This window comes from Panthera leo, chromosome A2 (genome assembly GCF_018350215.1).
Source record: "Panthera leo isolate Ple1 chromosome A2, P.leo_Ple1_pat1.1, whole genome shotgun sequence".
Lineage (NCBI taxonomy): Eukaryota > Metazoa > Chordata > Mammalia > Carnivora > Felidae > Panthera > Panthera leo.
The window spans coordinates 138,673,605-138,697,854 of NC_056680.1; the positions used below are offsets into that span (position 1 = coordinate 138,673,605).

At 36.8% G+C, this 24,250-nt stretch overlaps 1 protein-coding gene and 1 non-coding gene across 9 annotated transcripts in view; one reads left to right on the forward strand and one right to left on the reverse strand.

Moving 5' to 3' along the window:
* CADPS2 (calcium dependent secretion activator 2) overlaps window positions 1-24,250 on the reverse strand; it is a 534,192-nt gene that overhangs the window by 246,632 nt on the left and 263,310 nt on the right. For all 8 annotated transcript variants that reach the window (XM_042923255.1, XM_042923240.1, XM_042923248.1 and 5 more), the window contains one exon: window positions 17,147-17,258. In XM_042923255.1, the coding sequence (XP_042779189.1) occupies window positions 17,147-17,258 (112 nt within the window). The remainder of the gene's footprint in view (window positions 1-17,146; window positions 17,259-24,250) is intronic.
* On the forward strand, window positions 19,066-19,167 carry LOC122214655. Its single transcript, XR_006200036.1, has one exon. It is a non-coding gene; the product is annotated as a U6 spliceosomal RNA (small nuclear RNA).

Sequence of the window (24,250 nt, forward strand, 5' to 3'; positions counted from 1 at the left end):
CTCCCCATCTCAGACCTCTCTCAAAAATAAACAAACTTGGGGTGCCTAGGTGGCTCAGTCGGTTAAGCACCTGACTTCAGCTCAAATCATGATCTCACAGTTCACAAGTTCGAGCCCCACATCAGGCTCTGTGTTGACAGCTCAGAGCCTGGAGCCTGCTTTGGATTCTGTGTCTCCCTCTTTCTCTGCTCTTCCACCTCCCTCCCTCTCAAAAATAAACATTAAAAAAAATTAAAAAATAAACTTAAATTATTAAAAAAAGGATTTGGCACAATTAAAATATTTAACAGATATAAAGATTTATTAAGGATTCTGCTATATTCCAGGTTCACATCCAAATTAAACTATAGCTATGTACAAAATAGTTAGCTTCTTCTATTAAGCAAACTATTCTTTGCCATCCATTTCTCTGAACCTTTCTATACACATTCCTGCTTCTTCTAGTTTATTTTTGTCACCAACACTTGAAATGTCTTGTCACTTAGCATGGCACACACATTTTATGATTCCTTACCTTAAATATAAAGCCAATGTATCTTCTTCATAATAAAATGTCAAAGTTACTTGCCATGTTTGTTGAGGTGTAAATGAAAAACACAATTTTTTTTACACTTTGTTTAAAATTCTTTCAAATTTAATATACAGGAAGAAAAAACTTAAGAATGAAGTGTAAATATACACATACACATAATGTTTAGAGTAATAGGAGTTCATAGGATCTCTGTTCTAACATATTTGTACAAGCTGACATCTCTACATTGCTTTCCTAATTAAAATACCTTAGTTAAAGCGAAGTCATGTACATTTATGCACATACCACTTTAGTTGAACTCTGTGACCTATCCACTTAAAGCCTTCTAAACAATTTCAACAAGGTCTTAAAAATGTAAAAGCTAAGGGAAAAAATCTAGAAGAACTAGAGAGGGATAGATAGGCCCTGGGGCCAGATAAACAATTCACTGCTTTCCTATAAGTATCTGTTAGCAGAGAGGAAGAAAAAAGAGTATATGACCACAATAATTGCATTTTAGTCTTAAAGTAAAATAGAGATACATACTTGGTACAATTCTAGCTCAAAGATGGGTGCAACCAGCAATTCTGGAAGGGATCAGGACAGACTGCATAGAGGAATGAATTACTTCCATTTGGGAGTCTAAAAGAACACATTAAGAATTACAAGGCAAGACATAGCGAAGAAACTAAGACAAAGACATGAGGCTGTTGGAACTAAGCCAAAACAAAAACACGAATTCAAGAAGATACACATACCCCTATTATCTCTTGCTGCATTATTTACAGTAACAAGCAACTCAAGTGTCCACTGATAGATGAAGACAGAATACAAGCATGGAATATTATGCAGCCATAAAAAAGGATGTTCCCATTTGAAACAAAATGGACGGACTTAAAAGGTATTAAGTGAAGTAAGTTAGAACAAATGCCATATGATTTCACTTATATGTGGAAACTAAAAAATGGAGAAACAAAAAAAAAAAGCAGACTCTAAAATACAGAAAATTGGTGGTTGCTGAGGGGAGGTAGATGGTATGAGCAAAATAACTGAAGGAGATTAAGAGGTACAAACTTCCAATTATAAAATAAGTCACAAAGATAAAAAGTACAGCTTAGGGAATATAGTCAATAATACTGTTAAAAAAAACAAAAAACAAAAGGTAAGGGAGAATTCTGTGAAGACATTTTGAGAATTAGGAAGACAACTATAGAATTGAGACCAGGGGCCAAGTAAGCAGAAAAACCAGAAGGTGATACACTGCATTTAAGCTGGACAGTGTTTTAGGGAGTAGGAAATAGCTGTCAGTGTCAAATGACAATTGAGAGGTTAAGCACAGGAAAAACAGAAAGGGTATTGCTTGGTTTAACAGACAAATTACTCAAGATCTCAGCAAGTTATGTGAGGCCAGACTGCAATAGTTTCAAGAACAAAAATCTATTTGAGGAATAGGAAAAGACCTCACCTGACTCCTAAGTGATGTCAGGGCAAGTCAGGCAAGATCACTTCGGCTAGAAAAGCACTGTTGGCCAAGGCGGGGGGAATAAAGCCAGAAAGCATGAAGACGGTAAGGAAACGGGAAGCTTGTGCTGACAGATGAGACCAGAAAGGAAGACTAGGGATAGTCTGTAAAGGAGATGTTTTGCTAAGGAGTTTATAAGGTTATCCCATAACATGCATTTAGAAGATACTTTTAAGCCAGGGAATGACAACCAAATTTGTATATCCTGTAGTAAAGAATTAATACCCCTCTACCCATCTGTACGCATCCCAGATGCAGTCATGTAACTCAATGTGTGGTGAGGTATCCTAACATTCAACTAAGAGATGATCTGGCCTTGGAAATACACCTTTAAAAGACAGTAAGGTGGCAGTGAAAATGCTATTAGCTGGAATCATGTTTCAATTGTGATTAAACATCCTTTTTCTGAGGGGAGCTTCGGTGGCTCAGTCGGTTGAACATCTGACTCTTGATTTTGGCTCAGGTCATGATCTCACCATTGTAGGATTGGCCCTGTGTCCACCTCATGCTGGGCATGGCGACTGCTTGGGATTCTTTCTCTTCTCTTTCCCTTTGCATGCCCCCCACCTAAAAAATCCTTTATGTGGACAATCAGATGTCCTTGAGACACAGCTGTTTTAAGGACATGCGCAAGGGAACATCTCCTCAGATATGTAGAGTTGTCTTGATAAGAAACCTTGATTTTTGGGTTCAGTTGACATTTTTCTATCTTTCTCCTTCAAATGACAGAGATTTTATACATTAGCGAAGATTCACAATGACTATTCCTTGTGAATCTCTCAAGTACCTTCCTGAGAGCTATAACCTTGAGAGAAAGAATAACTGAATTTAGTTCATTTCAATCAATTTTTATTTAGCACATGTTAATAACTAGTATATATTTTCTCCAGTATCGGGGGCCTCTGTATTTTCAGTGCACGGAGAAGATAAATCGAAAGATTTTTCTGAGAGAAATCTACATCCTTCTTAGTAACACTTTCCTGTGTTTTAAAACACATGAGGTTGCTTTGTCTAAATTATTTTTCCTTCCATTTAATATCCCTGCTTCCTGTCCTACTTAGCTGAAACAAAGAACACCTGCTCATTCTCACTAACACAATGCTCTTTTGTATACTGAAAGATTACCATTAAGTCTTCTGTCAACCTTATTGTCCGTGGGCTAAATCCAGTTCCCTTTATTTTTAAAGTTGGAAAGAATCCTGGAATTTACAATATGGAACTGATCCAACTCCCGACCCCTTACCAAATGTGCACCTGACCTGACGGAACTACACAACTGCTTCCTTTTATATAGTGCTTTTCAAATAAGGCCTTTTTCGAAAAATCAATCAATAAATAAAACAGTACAAGAAATATTATCATCTTGATTAAATACTTTCCCCTGACATTAATTGTTAAAAGACAGAGATGAAAAACTTTGTTATTTGCATATGGGAGCTGGGAAAAGGGTACGGAAAAGAAAAACCAAGGTGTCAAAATTCTTCAATCTTTTCTGAAATCCCGACTTAATAATGAACCATTATGTGAAGAATTTCTTCGAAGGCATTCAGCAGACTCTGCTCCCTGAAGGCAGAAGCTGTGGTGTGGTAAAGTAGCTCATCAGCGCCTTACAGGTTAATTTAAGTCAGTATCTTCAATTAAACTCTTCCTCACCATGGTCCCCTAGCTTCAAATCTGGGGTAGATACTTACACCAAGCATTTTGGGTGGCTGACTGGATGGATGCATGCAGAGAGAAACCCAAAACGAAAATACAAGCCTAAAATGGATACTTCACTGAGGTGAAAAGAGAAAAAGGCTTGCCAACTAAAGTACTGCCAAACGTGGTAACAGAAAATGACCATAGTCAATGTCAGAATCTGTATGCCGTTTACTTGCCAGTCTGCAAAAAGTTAAGTAACTCTCCTTTTCCATTCCTGGACTGTGGTAGGTAGAGTAAGTTTCCCAAGGACGCCTACAACCTAATCCCCAGAATCTGTGAATATGCTCTCTTCTAAGGCAAAAGGGAACTGAAGTAGCAGATGGAATTGCAGATTGCTAACTGGCCAACCTTAAAATCAGAAGATAACCCAGGTTATCCAGATGGGCCTCACACAACTACAAGAGTTCTGAGGGGTGTTTCAGTGGCTCAGCTGGTTAAGCGTCCAACTCTTGGTCTCGGCTCAGGTCAAGATCTCACGGTTTGTGGGTTGGAGCCCTGGGTCTGGCTTTGTGCTGACAGCACAGAGCCTGCTTGGGATTCTCTGTCTCCCTCTCTCTGCCCCTCCCCCACTAGCTCACTTGCTCGCTCTGAAAATAAACAAACTTTAAAAAAAGAGTTCTTCGATATGGAAGAGGAAAGCAGAAAAGTGGGTGTTGGAACCATGTCATGTGAGAAACATTCAAATTCAAATTAGCCATTGATGGCTTTGGTATGGAAGGGGCCATGAGCCAAGAATACAGGCAGTCTCTAGAAACTGAAAAAGTAAAAATAAATTGCCTTCTCCCTTAGATCCTCTGGAAAGAAACGCAACTCTTCCAACATCTTGATTTTAGCTCACTGAGACTCATTTTGGACTTCTGGCCTCCACAATAAATTTGTGTTTTTAATAATTTGTTAAAGTCCCAATTGAAACTAATACAGACAATAAAGGCTGAGATTTGATCATAAAAACACTAAATGCTGAGATTAAAAGAACACTAAATTTACCTTTTAAATTTCTTCTGCCAAGTGTGATTCAAAGATATTTTTACACACAGACTTCAATCAGTAGCTTCGTCTCATTACTTTAACGAGAGGTTTTTGTGTGTGATTATCTCTCACATACCTGAAGCATCCTGCTTGTATGAAATCTTTGGAAAAGTTTTTGTGTGTTAAAATTTTGACTTATCATATACATTTTTAAGTGCTTAACAATGAGGCTGATTATTTTGGTTACTACAATGAAGACCATCTGCATGTATTTCTAGCAAATTTCAAATTCTATACACCCACATGATCAAGAATCATTTCTTCCATTGCAAAGTCTTTCTTGAAGATTTTGAAGGAGGGACAGTCAAGGCTGTCACTGTATTTTTATGATGTGATTAAAGATACTGGCCTTTATTCATCTTCCTATATCATTTTTATTGCTTGTAAGGTATCGATTTCATACTTCTCCTTGGAAGAGCAATATATTCCATCACTGTTATATCTGTGTTTTTTAAGATTTAACTGGACAGAAAAACGTCATTACTATTCTTGATCTATTCCCCTCAACCATAAATTATGAATAGCGGTAACCTTTATACTTCCCTAACCAATACAGTTCCTGTCAGAGGACACGGCATGAGTAGCTTTATCCTGTTTCTTTTTACTAGGCTGGTTGTAATAATGCCTGGCATTTATAAAGAACCTTTCAACTGAATGCCTCAAAGTGCTTTGTGAAATTTAAATTAATTCTCACATCACCCTTAAAGGATAGGCATTACTCTGGTTATGTAAATAATTTGACACTGAAGTTAAATGGATACCTAAGAAAATTTCTTCAGGATAACAATGGACACTTTCAATGTTACCTCCCCCTCCTTAATCCAACAAATTATTCCCTTAATTATTTCACAAACGTTATAATAACTAATGTAGCTTTGTTCTTGCTGTGGTTATTAAATACTGTAAGGATTTTTAGAGCCAAGTCAATTTTATTTCTTAATCCAGAATATACGATAGTAGGATGGGAAGGAGGAAATTACAGACTGTCTAAACCTGGATAACTTCAGCTGCATCCTTAAAATATATTTGATTCACATTCAGTATATGGTAAGATGGAGGTATGTGGAAGATAAAGATTAGGGCAGAGAATGAGAAGTTGAGTGATCTGTCCACTTGTCCCCATGGCTACAATGACAAAGCCAATACCAGAATCCAGGTCTTCTGGAAGCAGGTTTTAAATTTTCAGTTTCTGGTGCTCAAGAACCAATTTGAATCATGCACCTTTTACCTAAAGAATTTATTTTTGATTCAAACACTGCAGATAATAACTAGTAGGGAACAAAAGTACTTAGCTTTTTGGCATCAGCGCTAAAGACCATGATGATGAATATTCCTAAGTGGTTATGATAGCAGCAAGATGCATAGGAACTTCTTTTCTTAATGCAGCAACTACAAGAAGAGGTCAGCAATGGATCTGAGGCTCTTCCAACTTGCTTATTCCATGTATTATAAGGAGAGAGCCTGACTCTACTAGAACCTCACTCTTCTTATCGGATCCAAACCTTACATTATTCTGCAATTGTTGTTTATAACTTGAAGCTCAGGCATTCAAAGGGAGTCATTCTACTGTCTGCTATAATTTTGCATATGAGAAATAAAACAGAACCAGGCCAAGTTCAAGAGATTCATTTGTTCATTCATCTTCCCAACATTAGCTGCACATGTATTATAGGTTAGATACTGTTAGATGTCGGTGAAATGACAGTATGTCCTTGGCCTCACCTTCAACAGGAAATGGAGATACACTATTGTAAGGTTCTTACACTATACTCAGTGCTATAATATCACTTGAAGTTAGGCTGTGATGATTTAAAGCAACACCTAGAATAACAGTTATTGATAAAAAATGGAACCACTGAATATACAATTAGTTGGGGCGCATGGGTGGCTCAGTCAGTTGAGCATCCGACTTTGGTTCAGGTCATGATCTCACGGTTCAGGAGTTCGAGCCCTACATCGGGCTTGCTGCTGTCAGCTCAGAGCCTGCCTTCGGATCCTCTGTCCCCCCCTCTGCCCCACTCATGCTCTCTCAAAAATGAATAAATATTAAAAAAAATTGGTTAGTCTAAAGAGAAAAAAGGGAATAAAGGACATGAGACACAAAGAATACCTAAATGACAGATTTAAACTTAACCATATCAAAAATTGTAATAAAATATAGTTTAAATACTCTGATTAAAAGACTACCAGATTGACTAAAAAAAAAAGACCCAGTTATACATTGCTTAAATATATTTTATTTTTTTAAGTAATCTCTACACCTGATGTGGGGCTCGAGCTCACAATCCCAAGATCAAGAGTCACATGCTCCACTGAGCCTTAAATAAACATATTTTAAATGTAAAGAAGTAGATTAAAGGATGGAAAAAGACGTGATATGCTAACACTGGTTTTAAAAAACTTGGGATGGCTAAGATAAAGTAGATTTTATTTATTATTATTAGTAGTAATAGTAGTAGTAGGCTTCATGCCTAGTATGGAGACCAATGTAGGGCTTGAACTCATAACCCTGAGCTGAGATCAAGAATCAGATACTTAACTGACTTAGCCACCCAGGCACCCCTAAGATAAAGGAAATTTTAAAGCGAAGTATATTATGAGGGCTAAGGAAGGTCATTTCATAATGCCAAAGCAGTCAGTTAATTTAAAAATATATACAGATCCTTAATATTTTTGAACAGATCTTCAAGATAGAAGAAACAGAAAATGACAGATCCAGAATAATAGAGATTAGTATCTGTCAGAAATTGTTTTAAAAAAAAGTAAACAGAAAATCAGTAAGTATATGAAAGATCTGAGTAACCTGACCTATCTGACTTCTATGAAACACCCTATTAGACAATAGAAGAATACACAGTCTTTACAAATGCACATGGAAATCCACCAGGTTGTGCGTGATACACTAAGCCTTAGTAAATTTTAAAAGGATCAAAGTTCTAGAAGTATATTCTCTAATTAATAGACTTCAATTAGAAATCAACAACAAAACTCTGAAAAACTCTTATATGGAAACTAAATAGCACATGCTTAATAACCTATGGTCAAAGGAAGAAATCAAAATAAAACCTAGTATTTTCAAAAGAACGAAAATGAAAAAAAGTAAGAATTTGTGGGATGCTATGAACACAATAATTAGGGAATGTGTATTTATAGCACTAAATGTCTATTTTAGAAAAAAGATTTTTCTCATATCAATGCCTTCAGCTTTTAATAAATAGAAAAAGTATAAATTAAACCCAAGGTAAATAAAAGAAATAATAAAGATCAGAGCCCAAATAAATATTAGAAGGAACTTTATCAATCTGATGAAGGGGATCTACCAAAAAAAAAAAGTACAGCTAATATTATACTTAATGTTTAAAGACTAGATGCTTACCCCCTAAAACTGAGAAGACAAGGAAGTCCGTTTTCACCACTTGTATTTAACACTGTATTGTAGGTTCTAGTAAGTACAATAAGGCAACAAAAATAAAAACTATCTAGATTGGAAAGGAAAAACTGTATTTTTAGACAATATTGTCTATGGAGAAACAATCTACGAAATGTTACTGCAACCAGTGAGTTGAGTAACACTGCAGGATAGAAGATCAGTATAGAAAAGTCATCTGTATTTCAATATACTAGTAATACCTAGTTTAAAAAATTAAACAATGCCATTTAGAATAGCATCAAAAATATGAAATAGTCAAGTGACAGATCAGACAAAAGAAATGCAAGACCTGTACACTGAAAACTCTAAGACCTTGCTATGAGGAATGATGCAAGACCTAAAGAAAGAGATATATCACCGTATCCGTGGGTCGAAAGACCCAATACTATTGATCAATTCCAAAATTGACCTACAGATTCAATGAAATCATAGTCAAAATAACACTGAGTGTCTTCTTATAGAAAGCTACAACTTGATTTTAAAATTCATAGGGCAAAGAACTATATTACAACAGACAAAACTGGGGAAATCAAAAACAAAAAGAACAAAGTTGAAGAACTATCAGTACTTGCTATGACACACTTATGAGAAAGCTAAAGTAATCAGAGCAGTACACTAGTGGCATTAAGACAGGAAAACAGACCAATGGAACAGACTAGAGAGTCCACAAATAGACCCACAGATACATATACAATTGATTTTCAACAAAAGTGCTAAGGAAAACCAGTGAAGAAAGTCTTTTCAATAAATGGTGCTAAAGGGGCACCTGGGTGGCTCGGTCAGTTGAGCGTTTGACTCCTGATTTCAGCTTAGGTCATGATCCCAGTCATGGAATCAAGCCTCGTATCGAACTCCACACTGAGCGTGGAGCCTGCGTGAGATGCTCTCTCTCTCTGCCCCTCTCCCCCCTTGCACACGCACTCTCTAATAAACAAATGGTACTAGAACCAGATATTCATATAACAAAAAAGTGAACTTTGACCTATACATCGCTGTAGATATAAAAATTAACTTGGAATGGATCAAAGATCTAAGCATAAAAATCTAAAACTAAAAAACTTTCAGAGGAGAATTCTGACCTTGGGCTAGGCAAAGATTTCTCAGATATAGTACCAAAAGCATAAGCCATAAAAACAAATTCACAAACTGAATTTCATTCATCAAAATTAAAAACTCCTCTTTTAAACACACCATGAGCAGAATACAAACTAAAGACTGGGAGAATATTTACCAATATATCTGATAAAGGAGGTATAAACAACTTATTATAGTCTTTCCAAACTCAAGAACAATAAACAGCCCAATTAAAAATTGGGGAAGCTATTTGAACAGATTCATCAAAGAAGATGTATGGGTCAAGAAGATGAATGTATATACCAAGAAGATGTGTGGAAGACAAGCATGAAAAAAAATGTTCAACATGATCAGTATTAGTTGGTAGAGAAAAGAAAATTAAAACCATGAGGAAATAACACCATACTTCTTAGAAATAAGAGACAAGTACAGTGTATATGGTTTCTAATATTCTGTCTGGTGGAGAGGCAGACCTTTATTACTATGGGAAAACTGAAACACCAACTTCTGCTAACATAATCACCCACATGGACCCACCATGGAGGATGCCTATTTAAACCTGTTCACCCACTTGAATGTGAGTAGGTAAGAATATGCTTTCCTTTACCTCTACAGAGAAGATTTCAGCCAACTCCCTAGAGAAGGTCTGAGGCAGAGTCACTAACAACTGATGCATGTTATCAAAGGTGCTTTTCCTTCAAAGTCAGACTCTGAATGGTAAGTCTTCTCTAACTCTTCACGACATGTGATTAATGAGCAGACATAATTAACTGCAGTTAGAAAAAACAGTTAGAAAAAATTTGCACCATCTATGAATCATCCATGGCCTTCCACCTGTCCGTGGTCCAGCTTGTCACTGGCACGGATCCTGAGACAGGACAGCAGAGTCCTGGGAGGGATGGCTATATGAAATGACTAAAGGAGGACGAGACCTTTTCTGCGAATTTTAGTTTCAGAGAAGCTACAGTGCTTGCTAAAACTACAAAAATTAAAGTCCACAGTATAGGGTGAGTTCAATTAGGCATATGAAATGCAAATGAGTCTCCGTTCCATTTTGCAGTATATGATATTAATTTGCCGGCCACAGCAGCAGGCATCCAGTGCTGGCAATTTCAATAAAACTGGATATTAAATTTCGCTTTCAAAGTGAAGAAAAATACGTATTATGATTTTGCTAGCAGCTTCTCTAATGCTTGATTCATACGTAGATGAATCAAATTCACATAATGCTGGAAACTTTTTTTTAATCCAAATATAAATTTTGACGGTTTGAGTGAAGGAAAGGCCTAAAACGTTTTTTATGAATTTAACTGTATATTTATTTTTGAAAAATTAGGATAGTTATTTAAAATATCTGTAGTCTACTCCTAACTTATTACTGTGTATGTTGAAATCAAAGTTCTATGATGACTGGGTATAAAGCAGGCAATTAGACAAATGTTTAAAGTCTATTAGCTCTAAGGGCACCTGGGTGGCTCAGTTGGTTAAGTGGCTGACTTCAGCTCAGGTCACGATCTCATGGTCTGTGGGTTTGAGCCCCTGTCAGGCTCTGTGCTGACAGCTCAGAGCCTGGAGCTGCTAAGGATTCTGTCTCCCTCTTGCTTTCTGCCCCTTCCCCGCTCACACTCTTTCTTTCTCTCTCTCAAAAATGAATAAACATTAAAAAAAAACTGTTAAGTCTATGAGTTCTAACCAGTTATATATCCAATTAAATATGCTAAGTTTGGCATTAATAATTAATGTGGCTGCTGAAAGTTTTAGCATTAACAAAAAACTTAGAGAATTCAATTCAATCAAAGCCACACAAATGAGAAAAAGTGAAGAGGATATACGCCAGAAAAACAAGAGAGTCAAGAAAAAGAATATTAGACTGATCAATTAGAGCTCCTAAGACAACTATTTCTTTACCTCCCAAGACGACAGACGAGTTAACATACCACTCAATTGCTTATTTCTCTTGTCAAGTTTCAAAAACAAATAAAAATTGTGTATATTCTGATCACTCTTGAGACAGATCTCCTTTGATGCTTCATAAAGCAAACAGAAGAAACAACGAAAAAGGCAAATATATAAGCTAATTTTTACTTGCTACATTAAGACATTACAAGCTGCTTGAAAGATAATAGTTCAATGTAATGGAGTAATCATTTCAGCAATTCTAATTTATCTTAATATTTAAAATGTATATGAAATTAACCACCAGCTGCTATTTCCTTATAGTATTTGTATTTGTAAAACAAACGTGACTGTCACTTTGAATTATTGGGTATGAACATCTCCATGTTGAGAAATGTTAAATACAAGCAGATAGTCAAATAGAAAAAGTGAGAGAAATACATAAAATGAAACCTTAATTTCAAAAATACAACTACTCTAAAAATGTATATCTAAGAGATAATCTGACTGTTAGTCTTTTGCTATCCTAAAATATTTAATCAAATCAGAAGACGTTCTGGCTCCCCTGGAAAGGAAAATAGCTTCTCTGCTTTGTGGGAGTCTCTATCCTCATGGGGGAAAAACGAGCATCCTTCTGTGGATACTGATGATGCGCTATCAAGACCATGAACTCAGCGCTTGAACAGACACTAACTAGGCTCTTTTTCTAACAACGGTTAGAATACTTTGATAGAAACATTCCTAAAACTAAAAAGTTACTTGGGTGGAAACTTCAAATATTCATTTTGTACTAAAGAACACCATTCAGCAAGTTAAAAAGTTACCAAGGAGTACAAAAATTAATTCTGGAAGGCTCAATGGAAACTCCGTTGTCCACAAATAGATGTCCTGGAAGCAATTTGGATTTTTATACGACTATGTTAAGTAAGCCTTGCCTTTAAAGTTTTGGGGACAAAATCATCTTAATTTTGTTTTTAATTTAGGCAGAGCTGACACATAATGTGACATTAGTTTTAGGTGTACAAACACAGTGATTCGACAAGTTTATACATTATACTATGCTCATCAAAAGCACAGCTACCATAAAGTACTATTGCAGTATCATTGATGAACCATATACTTTTGGGTGCTTGATTGGTCAACTGTTTCCTTGCTAGAACAAGCCCATAATATGAAAAATTCCCTGTTCTGTCTCCAGGTATTCCCTAAGGCACCTGGTAGAGGGTTGGCCACCAATTCAGATGAAAAATCTCCATATGCCACCTCCATTTCTATAAATAGGTATTTGCACCTGCCATCTCCAAACGAAATCTGCATGCCAAGTACTTTCCAAAGAACATAACCTTCAACTGGCCGATGCCTACTTAAATTTGAACTATCATTTTACAAAACTATATGCTAGAGAAGATTTTCTCTTATCCCTGGGAGTTACCAGTTCTCAACCCCGGCTGCTTAGTGACACTATTTGTACCAGTGCTTCTCAACCCTACGTGCACACTGTTAGTTCCTGAGAAGTGCTTAAAATGCTCCTTCTTGGACTCACCCCCAACTAACCAAAAGATGAGTGTGGGCCTATAGCCTGAGTCTTTTTCATGCACTTCCTAGGGGTTCTTTATGTGCACAGACAGTTGAGTGGCACTATGACATAGAAGAGTGCAGCCAGAGAGGAACATCTGGGTGGCTCAGTTAAGCTTCTGACTCTTGATTTTGACTCAGGTCACAATCTCATGATTTGTGACATCGAGCCCCACAGAGGGTTCCATGCTGACAGCATGCAGCAAGCTTGGGATTCTCTCTCCCTTCCTCCCTATCAAAACAAAGAAACGTAAAAAGAAAGTGCCTCCAGAGATTACTGTAGGAAGATGCAAATTATGGCATAAAATATTATGAAATGCATAAAATGCCATTAGCTTAAATAACATTTGGTTCCTGCCTTAAGCCATGAAATTAAATGGGCCCATATTCATACCAAGATTTGTAAAATACTGCCAAATTTCCTCATCTTATCAGGTGTACTGTTTAATGATTTAGAATATAGGCTTTGGGATCAGAAAACCCAAGTTCAAATACTGACTCTTGCACTTGCTGAGAGGTCTTAATCAGATTCTCACTTTCTGTCTCAACATGGGATGAGACTACCATCCTCAAAGAGGATTAAATGGGGCAAAGAGTCTGATTTCGTTCTCTTGCATTCAAGTTTCATCTATGTTGTTGCATGAATTAATAGTTTATTTCTTTTTATCACTGAATAGCATTTCATTTTATGGATGTACCACAGTTTATGTATCAGTTCCTCCATTCAAAGACATGTTAATGCTTCCAGTTTTTAGTGACTAGGAATAAAGCTGTTATCAACATTCACGTACAGATACTAAGTAATAAACCTTAGGTAAATACCTAAGAGGGCAACCTCTGGGTAATATGGCATGTCTAGATTTCACTTAAAAACAGAAACAAAAACACTGGCAAATTGTATTCCCAAAGTAGCTGTACAATTTTGCATTTCTACCCAGCAGAGATCAAGTTTGTTGTTTTATATCCTTGTCAGCACTTGTTATTGTCAGCTTTCTTGTACGTTAGCCATTTTACCAACTGTACAGTGGTGGGGTCTCCTTGTGGTATCTATCTATTTTAGGGACTGTGCTGCTCATCTTTAAATTCAACACAATTTTGCTACACACAATTTTAATTAGAAAACTTCACTTTAAAACTAGGATCTCCAGGTATCGATTTGTAAAAATTTACACTGTAAATTTCAGATCATGTAAGGCTTTTTCCTTCAAATTAAAAAAAAAAAAAATAAAGAAAAAACCCAACTGTTTCTGCTTCCCAATATAAAAGTAGATAGCTATACCAGCAAACATTACTAGTAGCTCTACCAGCCAGAGATGATCACCAGTTTTTTTTATTATTATTATTTTAGAGAGTAAGAGAGAGCGTGATGGGGAGATGGGGCAAGGGCGAGGAAGAATCTTACGCAGGCTCCACACTCAGCACACAATCCCAACATGGGGCTTGATCCATCAACCCTGCGATCGTGACCTGAGCCGAAATCGAGTCGGACACTCAACCGACTGAGCCACCCAGGTGCCCTGATCACTACCAGTTTCTTCTAATCGTGCATGCGTATCTGCATGGACTCAGACTACAATATATCTGAAGACCCCAAGTTTAAAGCAGAAATGAATCGGATATGTTTGAGGAAAGGAAGAAAGCCAAGTCTGAAGGAAAGAGGACAGTAAGCAAGATGGCTCTAACAGGAGACTTAAAGGTCAGTTCATGTAGATCAGGGTTCTTCAACGTTGGGGTGTCTTGAAATTACCAGGAGGCCCGGTTAAAACACTGCGGCACACCACCTTCAGAGTTTTTGGTCCAGCAGATCTAGTGCAAGGCCTGAGAATCTGCATTTCTAACTCTTCCAGGTGCTGACATCGCTGATTCGGGGTCCCATCTTGAGAACCATTCTTGGACATGCTACACCATGAGGAGGACTCTGATTTTTAATAAAAATTTTTTATGTTTATTTTTGAGAGAGAGCGAGAGCAGGGGAGGGGCAGAGAGAGAGGGAGACACAGAATCTGGAGCAAGCTCCAGGCTCTGCACTGTCAGCACAGAGCCCTATGTGGGGCTCGAACCCATGAGCTGTGAGATCATGACCTGAGTCAAAGTCAGACACTTAACTGACTGAGACACCCAGGCTCCCCGAGGAGTCTGATTTTTGTTCCAAATAAATGAGAAGATACTCAAAGATTTTTAGGGCAGAATGATGTGATTTGTTTAGAATTTTAAATAGATCATAGTGGCTGAGGTGTGAAAGCTAGATCAGAGGGGACAACATGATAAATGGGAAAGTAGTAAGGAGACTATTAGCAGCAAGGAAGGATGGTGTCCTGAATTAGGGTAGAGGAGAAATTAAGATGTGGACGTATTCAGAATAAATTTAGGGAAAGCTGACAGAACTTGCAAATAGATGGAGCATTAAGGTGATGGAAGGAGAAACAAAGTATATGTCATGTCACGGACTTAAAAACTACCTCTATGGAAAACTTTATGGGGTTGCTAATCATAAGTTCTATTTCAGATATATTTAGTTCGAGATAACTGTTAAATGCAACTTAGAAATACTAAGTATGTGGATTGGATGTACAAATCTGAAGCTCCGAGAAAGAAAAATTTTAACTTGGAAGTTATTGCCACATAAATGATATTTATAATCATGGAACCTACTCAGATCATTAGGGTAGTTCAATGGATCCTTAATGGATCCTTAAGGGTGATTTTGCACACCTCCCAGGGTGCAACGTCTGGACACATTTTTGACCATCTTGACTTAAGGCTGGGTGCACTACTGGCATCTGACCAGAGGCCAGGGATGCTGCTAAATATAAAGTGTACAGAAAAGATTCTAACAACAAAGCACTTTCCCGCTCAAAATATCAATAGTGCTGAGGTTGAGAAACCCTTGTATGGAAAGAAAACCTGTCTTGTATGAAGAGGGCAAAGGAGCATGAGGCCTTTCTCAGATATACTAATAACTGGGAAGCATATCACTTACATACCCAATTTAAAACCTGCTTAGGAGGGCACCTGCTGGGATGAGCACTGGGTGTTGTATGGAAACCAATTTGACAATAAATTTCATATATTGAAAAAAAATAACTCCAATAATACTTTTTTATTAAGTATTAAAATGAATGAATAAATTAATAAATAAAATGGCTGCTATTTGAATATGGAAAATAGTCATAAGGAAATAGGGTAAAATTAATAATAGTTTAAATGAAAAACCTGATTTATAAATCCATCGGATCATACAGAGTCTCCAAAGGTCTTCTATAAGATTATGCTACCTGTACATGTACCTTTGCTGAATGAGTTAAGCGCACAAATATGTAAGCACATGAATGAATGAATGGTACGGCCTAGCTCTTAGGTCTTAACAAATACACCTAACAAGGAAACAGAAGAGGAAACCTGGAATATGAATATAGATTCTCAATTTCTGGAGTGTGGGTACAGATTCACAAAATCCCTAGAAATGGGAAACTCTAATCAGGTAAAGGAGACACAAGAGGATACAGATTTGAAATGAATCAAAAGCCCAACTTTGGGGAAAAAAATTTTCAATATACCCAATGATCCCAGTATCCTTCAATATCCACCATCACATAAGCTGTCTGTCCATCATTACCAGAAATTTTCAGGTAAGATTTCTGAAGGCTTTAATCTCGGAAAAATACCTATGAGTTCAGTCTTCAGGTCTGGGTAAGAGAGATCCACATTAGAGAAGGTAACTTTATAGCCTACTCATTGTAGCACATGTACTTTATAAATGGGAATGCAGATAATCTTTCACACAGAGAGGTGTTAAGATCACAAATCCACCCTCATCTTAATGCACTGCCAGCAAGAGCTGAGTATAGTGGAAAGACCCTGGAATTGCGGATAAATATATTCTAGGTATGAAGTGAGTACAGGAAAAAAAAAATCCAGAGTTAAAAGATACATGAAAAAGACCTACTCACAGGGAAAACACGAGAGATTGAGACAGAAATACCTTTAGATATTCTATAATTAGTCTAATCATAATGGACCTGAACAGATGGACTTTAAATATCAAGATGCTTCTTTCAACCCATAGACAGAAATGTTTAAATGACAATTGCCTTTCACCCAAAAGAACAAGTTGCCCTGTGCCATAAACACCCAATGACCAATGCATGTGTAAGCAAAATGGGTCCCTGACTATGATCTTATATACAACCTTTATATACCCAAAGCCTATCACAGTATTTTCTGTTATTGACAGTTGCCTTTAATAGATTACAGCTATTAATCCGGGACAATGGAAAATTACAAGTAAATTATTTTATTTAGGTTTTCAACAGTAAGTTCCCACACTACATATTGGTCCACCTTAACTGTAAAGCACAAGAAGTAACAATTGTGTGACCTCAAGCACACAGGACTGACCACAACTCACCCTTCCCAGTTCTTTATCTTCAAGGGCCAGGACCCCAGTGCTTTCCGTGAAGAGTTTTACTTTGACCACAGGCCGAGGATGGGTGGTGGTGAAATCACCTTGAGTTCCCCATCTGCAATTAAGGAACAAAGATTTTCTTTAAAATGCAGCATTAATTTTTTTTTCCCGACAGATGTATCTCCTTAGAAGGCCCATTAAGCAATGCAGAATCTTTTGTGCTCAATGAGATTTTTAGCTTTGCTTTTGTTTCTGACAGATGGCAGAGTCAAGGAGGAAAAATAACAGTAAGTTTTATAGCTTATCAGCTTATAATAATTCCAAAGCTGTTCCAAAAGTTAGCACATTAGAGTATATAACAGAGTGTGCAATAAGAATTTAGGTTAAGGTAAAGCATTATATACAGAGCTACTAAACTCCATTATTTTATTAATTCAAATACAAATTACAACCCAATTTTTACAGATGCCTGGAGGATAGTGCTAAAAGTTTCTTTATATAAGAGGTGGTTTCACAGAAAACTATTTTTTGCATGCTAAAAACTTTATCCCATAACTTCTTGGGAAGTCTTTACTAGATATTTTATACTTTAAAAAGTGGAGGTAATTATCTCACATCTATTACTTTATGATTTTTAAAAGCTCCTGTCAAAAGGAAATAAATAAGCACTATAAAAATAGGAGTATTTTACAGTTAATTTCCCAATACACTCTCCTAGGAATGCAGTAAGTCTGTCGACATCTGGCTTTTCAAATCATCATAACAAAATAACATTTTTCTTGGCTTATCTTTTAATTAATAGCATCTCAGCTTTACCACACACCAGTTCATCCTAGTGTGCTTACAAACTCAACTGGCATACACCTGATATTAAAAAATCTTATCACTGTTTCTCATAACTCTAGGATCACAGGCATGAAATGCAGCACAGCATCAAGAAAATGCCATTGAGAAAAAACACACTAAAGCGAGATTTAACACAATAAGGATTCCTGCTACAAATAAATCACCATGTTAAAAATATTAATTTTCTCCTCTTATTTTAAAAAAATGAATTTACCATTTTCAAGGCATTATCTAAACTATTTTATAAACCATATTCAGAAAGCTTGGGAAATAAAAAAAATGGAGGAGGTCTAATAAAAACTGAATAACTGATGTCTTCCTTCCCTACCACAACAGTGATAACACTGTAATATGTGTACAGTAAAGCAGAGGCCATTTCAGTGGCCGAAGAAACTAGTATGTAGCTATAATTTGTCCTCCTGAAATTAAAGTCGTATGCCAGAGGGAAAAGAGACATTCAGTTAGAATGGAAAAGCAGCTTAATTTTTATTTTAGACTTCTAGAAAGGGGTTAGCAAAGAATCTTTTTTGCCATTTCATAGAATTAAGATGGTCTGAGATAAAGTAGAGCTAAATAAATAAAACTAAAAGTAAAAACAGATTCAGAACCAAAATAAGGGAGTAGAGAAAAATTCTCAATGTAGTGCGTAGGATCTTAAGACTTGAATAGTCACGGCTATCCAGATGACAACTCTAGAGTAAATTCCCACGACATACTAGTCTTTACTTCGTGTCATGTGGTTCAATTTGGAAAACTAAACCCTTTGAGACATTTCCTTACAAGTGAAATCAAAGATCTGTAGTAAACCATGTAGACACAGCCTAACAGTTTTACATAGAATCTGCTCATCTTTTAAACTAATTCTCTTCATAAAAATTCCTTTGTTATTTTCTTCCCTCTAATGTCAAAAGCCTTTGCAAGTGCTTACACTGTTTTCTATGATGGTATGTAACCCCCCATCTACTGCAATTCTCCAAAGCGAAAAGTACTGATGACCACATTAACCATCACTGGGAGACTGTGAATTTCATCTCTGACTCCCATCTCTCTGCCACTTTACATGAAGGAAAATGCACGCTCTCTTGGGCAGCACATATACCAAAACTGGAATGATACAGAGAAGAACAGCATGGCCCCTTTGCAAGGATGATACACAAAGAGAAATGCGTTGCCATTTCCACTGCTAGAGTAAGACAAACCACAATGCATATGTAAAGAACTGTGCTCACTCATGAGTCCATGAACTCCACAAAATTGCCTTGTACCTCAGATCCTTCATAAACAGAGATCTTCAACAACTCTTCATTGATGGGGTTCAGGACAGGCCACTCCAATATATGCCATGTTGGCATATTACCTTGAATTAAAGTTACTGAAGAAACAGGAGGTGCAACAAGGAAACTAGGAATCTTCCTTTGTCCCCCTGAAAGCAGGAAATAAATCTCCTACGTGAAAGGTACCCTCCCCTACCCCCCAAACCGGAAGGCAGAAGACATCCTTATTACCAGAGACAGGAAATTTAGGGCCAAGGAAATTACATGAACAAACCTCATTACTTCTTTACTAACTTACTATCCCCAAAGCCCAAACTTCTTTTGACTTCAGTTCTTCACAAATTTATTGTTTGTCTAAGAGATCTAAAAGCTGCCTGCTTTGGTCACTTTGAGTTTCCTATTTCATATATGTACAAATTAAATTTGTTTTTTTATTTTTTTAATGTTACTTTATTCGACAGTGGGGGAGGGGCAAAGGAAGAGAGAGAGAGAGAAAGAGAGAGAGAAAGAGAGAGAGAAGGAGAGAGGGAGGGAAGGAGAGAGGGAGGGAAGGAGAGAGAGAGGAGAGAGGGAGGGAAGGAAAGACAGAGAGAGAGAGACAGACAATGAATATCCCAAGTAGACTCCATGCCCAGCACAGAGTCTGACTTGGGGCTTGATCCCATGACCGTGAAATCAAGACCTGAGCCAAAACGACGAGTCAGACACTTAATTGGCCGAGTCACCCAGGCACCCCAGTTTTTGTTTTTCTTATGTCAATTATTAGACCAAAGAACCTACCAGAAAGGAAAAGTATCCCACCCCTATATCTTCAGTCTTTATTCAGTAGACCTCTCTCATCTAATAAAAACAGTTTATTGTGTAAATTAGACATTAAGTATCTAAAGATGAGATGCAGTTTAAAGAATAAGAAATCAGCATTCCCACTACCCCAGGTTACAATGGAGAATATACCAGTACATCAGGAAAGTCCTCTTTGTGCCCTGCCCTGATCACATCTTCCTCTCATCCCAAGCCCACACCATAAGATTAGCTAGGATTCTGGGTTCTGTATTAGTAATTGCCTCGGCTTTCTTTTTAAAGGGAGTATCTTTAGCATTTTACCTCTAGAGGTGATCATTGCTCCAGGTGTCCTGTAATTGGTCTTTAATGGGTAAAGAGAATAATCTTCTTTTCCTAGTTGATTATATACCCACAAATAAATCGTAATATAGGCCTTTCATACACATATATCAGATATGGGATATACATCATGGTATATTACCTATGTCCTAGATTTTATATATATCCTCCTCTGGATTTTTTTGAAGTTTATTTATTTTGCGAATGAGCAAGGGAGGGGCAGAGAGAGAGGAGGACAGAGGATCTGAAGCAGGTTCTATGCTGACAGCAGAGAGCGCAATGTGGGGCTCAAATTCACGAACTGTGAAATCATGACCTGAGCCAAAGTCAGAGGCTTAACTGACTGAGCCATCCGGGTGCCCACCTCCTAGAGATCTTATATAGAATCCACTTCTGACTTTTCTACCCTAGATGCAGGTATGTTTTATGGATGGTAATATAGATATATATCATATATAACCCAGTTATATGTGTGTATATGCATATCATCTATATATATACACACACACACTATATATCGATCATAAATCCAAACCACAGATCTTACCTATCTGTAATCCAGAAATGAATGTTCTATTAAACTTTTTCCTGTACCCCCTGAGATGGTAATTACAGTGGTTTATATGGATTTTTTTTTTTTTTTTTTTTTTTGCTTTTCAGAGATAAACCTAATTTCCTATCTTTAAAAAAACACACAGATTTAGGATGCTGTAGTTTATGCTGTATAATTTTCATCAATGAAACCAGCCTGTAGATTTACATTCTTGTATTTTCCTGTTTTTCTTACACTAGTTTTACTGAAGCAGTTGAACACTGCCACATTTTTATTATCTGGAAGAGTTTGCAATAAATGAGAATTATCTGTTCTTGGAATTTATCCATTAAGATGTTTGGGTGCAGTGTTTCTTCGTGGTAATGAAGCATTTGATGCTGATTCTGTTTCTTCACAGGTTATAGTTATAAAACTATTCCAGTTTTCTATTTAAGCCACTTTTGATATATTACTAGAAAAAGTTATTTCATCCACATGAAAGTATTTGCATGAGGGCACCTAGGTGGCTCAGTTGCTTAAGCAGCCAACTTGATTTCGGCTCAGATCATGATCTCACAGTTGTGGGATCAAGCCCCAAGTCAGGGTCTGTGCTGGGCAGGGAATCTACTTGGGATTCTCTCTCTCTCTCTCTCTCTCTCACTGACCCTCCACCATGCATGCTCTAACCCCCCTTCTCAAAATAAACTTAAAATTCCTCTTATCTTTTGCATCTATGGCATCTGTAGTTAAGTATCTTTCCTCATTCCTCATCTTCTTTTTTTCCCCACTTTTAACTTTGACATAAGTTTGTCTTATTCTCTTCAAATTACTATTGCTGGACTTTGATGATCTCCTCCACTGCACGCTTGTTTTCTATTTCATTAAATTCCTCTTTTTTATTTTATCTTAATTTATCGGTGTTAAAAATGTAGAACTGTAGAATTAACTTGAATGCATGGCTCATTAATTTCAAGCCTTTATTTTGTTCTAAGCATTCAAGCTTAGCATTGTAAGCATTTCAGGCTATACATTTCCCTTAACCACCTTAAGTACAGCATCCCCCAAACTGACATTATTTTTGTTATTATTTGGCTCTTTTCAGGTGTGTTCTAGAATTTGTAAATGCAGTTTTCCTTTTCCTAGATAAGCCCTATGCTTATTGCATTAGGTTAGCAAGGGATAATATAACTTACAGGATACTAATCTTCTGAAATAATTGAAACTAGCTTTTATATATTCCAAAATATGTAGGTAGGGGTGTGTGTGTTTAACTCTTCCATGAGTACTTGGAAATGCAAAGTATTTTCCACTGTGGGTACAATGTTGTATATGTGGACATTAGATCACGCTTGTTAACTGTGCAAATCTGTTTTATCATTACTGATTTTTTGGTGTCCTTTATATAGCAAGGTAGAAGTATTATCCTCTCCCATCAACCTAGGGATTCTGACAATTTCCCTTTATCTTTTTGTCAACTTTTGGTATCCTATTCGGTGATGTAAAAGATTTAATAGTAACCCTGGCCGTTTAATATGAAGTGTTTATCTTTTATAATTTGAAGGCCATGAATACTTTTGTACCATTATACTTGTGTAAAATTAGTGAACGCTATGCCAGGAATGGTAATAAGTACAACACATGCTTAGAGAAGTCACATGAGGAACCTAATCAACACATGACAAGTATAGACAGTAATTTATTAGAAAACAAAGAGCTAAATTTTATAGGAAGCCACTAGTAATCTAGAACTTGGAACAATGCAGGATCTCCATTCTCAAAACCTATGCCAATGAGGGCAGGAAACAGGAATATCACAAGCCCTGGTAAAGCAATCTGCAAGAATGTTATCTACCTAACAAGGTCTGGGACCACCTGAGTCAAGGGCATGGAACATTAATGGTCAGCCCCTGTGAAATGAGAGAGCATTAAATAACATGCTTTCAGGCAGAGATAAGCAAAGGCACAAGGGGACTGGCGGATCCTAACTTCAACAGCCAGAGGACTAAGCTTTTATGATATTCAACAAAAATGTGCAATTATAAAGGGGTGCCTAAGTATACAGTAGCACTTAATAGCCCTCATAAATCCCAAATTCCAGAATACAAACAAACTAGCACCCCTTTGATAATTTTTTTAATGTTTATTTTTGAGAGAGAGACATAGCACGAGCGGGGTATGGGCAGAGGGAGCCAACCCAGAAGCAGGCTCCAGGCTCCCAGCTGCCAGCAGAGAGGCTGACATGGGATTCAAACTCACCAACAGCAAGATCGTGACCTGAGCCAAAGTCAAATGCTCAACAGACTGAACCACCCAGGTGACCTGAGAATCTCTAAGAACTAACGTTAAAAGATATATACAGTTAGAAAATGCTTATGAATTCTACAATAAATGAATTAAAAACCAAAGTTCTCCTTCCTATACCCAACCCCCCAAAAGGGCAGGGGAAGGAAGATAATAGGTGAATACTTTCAACATTCACCAAGATGTTTCCTTGTTTTTTACTTAACTGGCATATTTAAATACTTCCAGGAATTAATACCAGTTATTATCTTCCTACTATTTTCTCTGTATTCTGTGATAAAATAATACGTTTCCCTTGCTGTCAATTTGCTTTGACTCAAAATACATTGCCTTTTTCCACTTCTATGCATGTATTATTTATGAGGATTCAGACTTCCAGTGTAAATCTTCAAAAGAATAAAATATCTACAAAGCACCTGTATGGGGACAGCAGGACTTCCTGGCTAAGCAAACACAGGGCAGCTAACATACCAACTGAAGGAACTGGTATTAATTATGTATTTGCTACTAAATTAAGTATCCTGGAAATTCACATGATGAGCCAAAATATATGTACATGTCTATTCCTCTAGTAAAACTATTTCTAGGAATCTTCCCTAAAAAAATAATCATGAGTACTGAAAATACTAGCAGCAGAAACATATTCACTATAGCACCATGTATAACAGCAAAAGTAAGCATCTCAAATATCTAATATTTAAGGAAAATTATGTAAGTTAGTGGCACACAATGGAATATTTTGCTGCTACTTAAAATGATGGCTATGAAGGTGATATGGGGTGATATGAAGGTTATATGGTAATGTGGAAACGAAAACAATCTGGACCTCTTATTCTCTCAAAAACCATATTGAGTACTTCATATGTGCCAGACAATACTCTAGTGTCAACCAAAGTCTCCACTCTCTTGGAACTGATACTCTAATAGATTATAAATAACAAATAATTTGATTGTATACTGTAATAAATACATAACATAGAACACCTCGCCCTGTGTTCTTAACAGCGGGATACTTCTCATGCGTCTTACAGC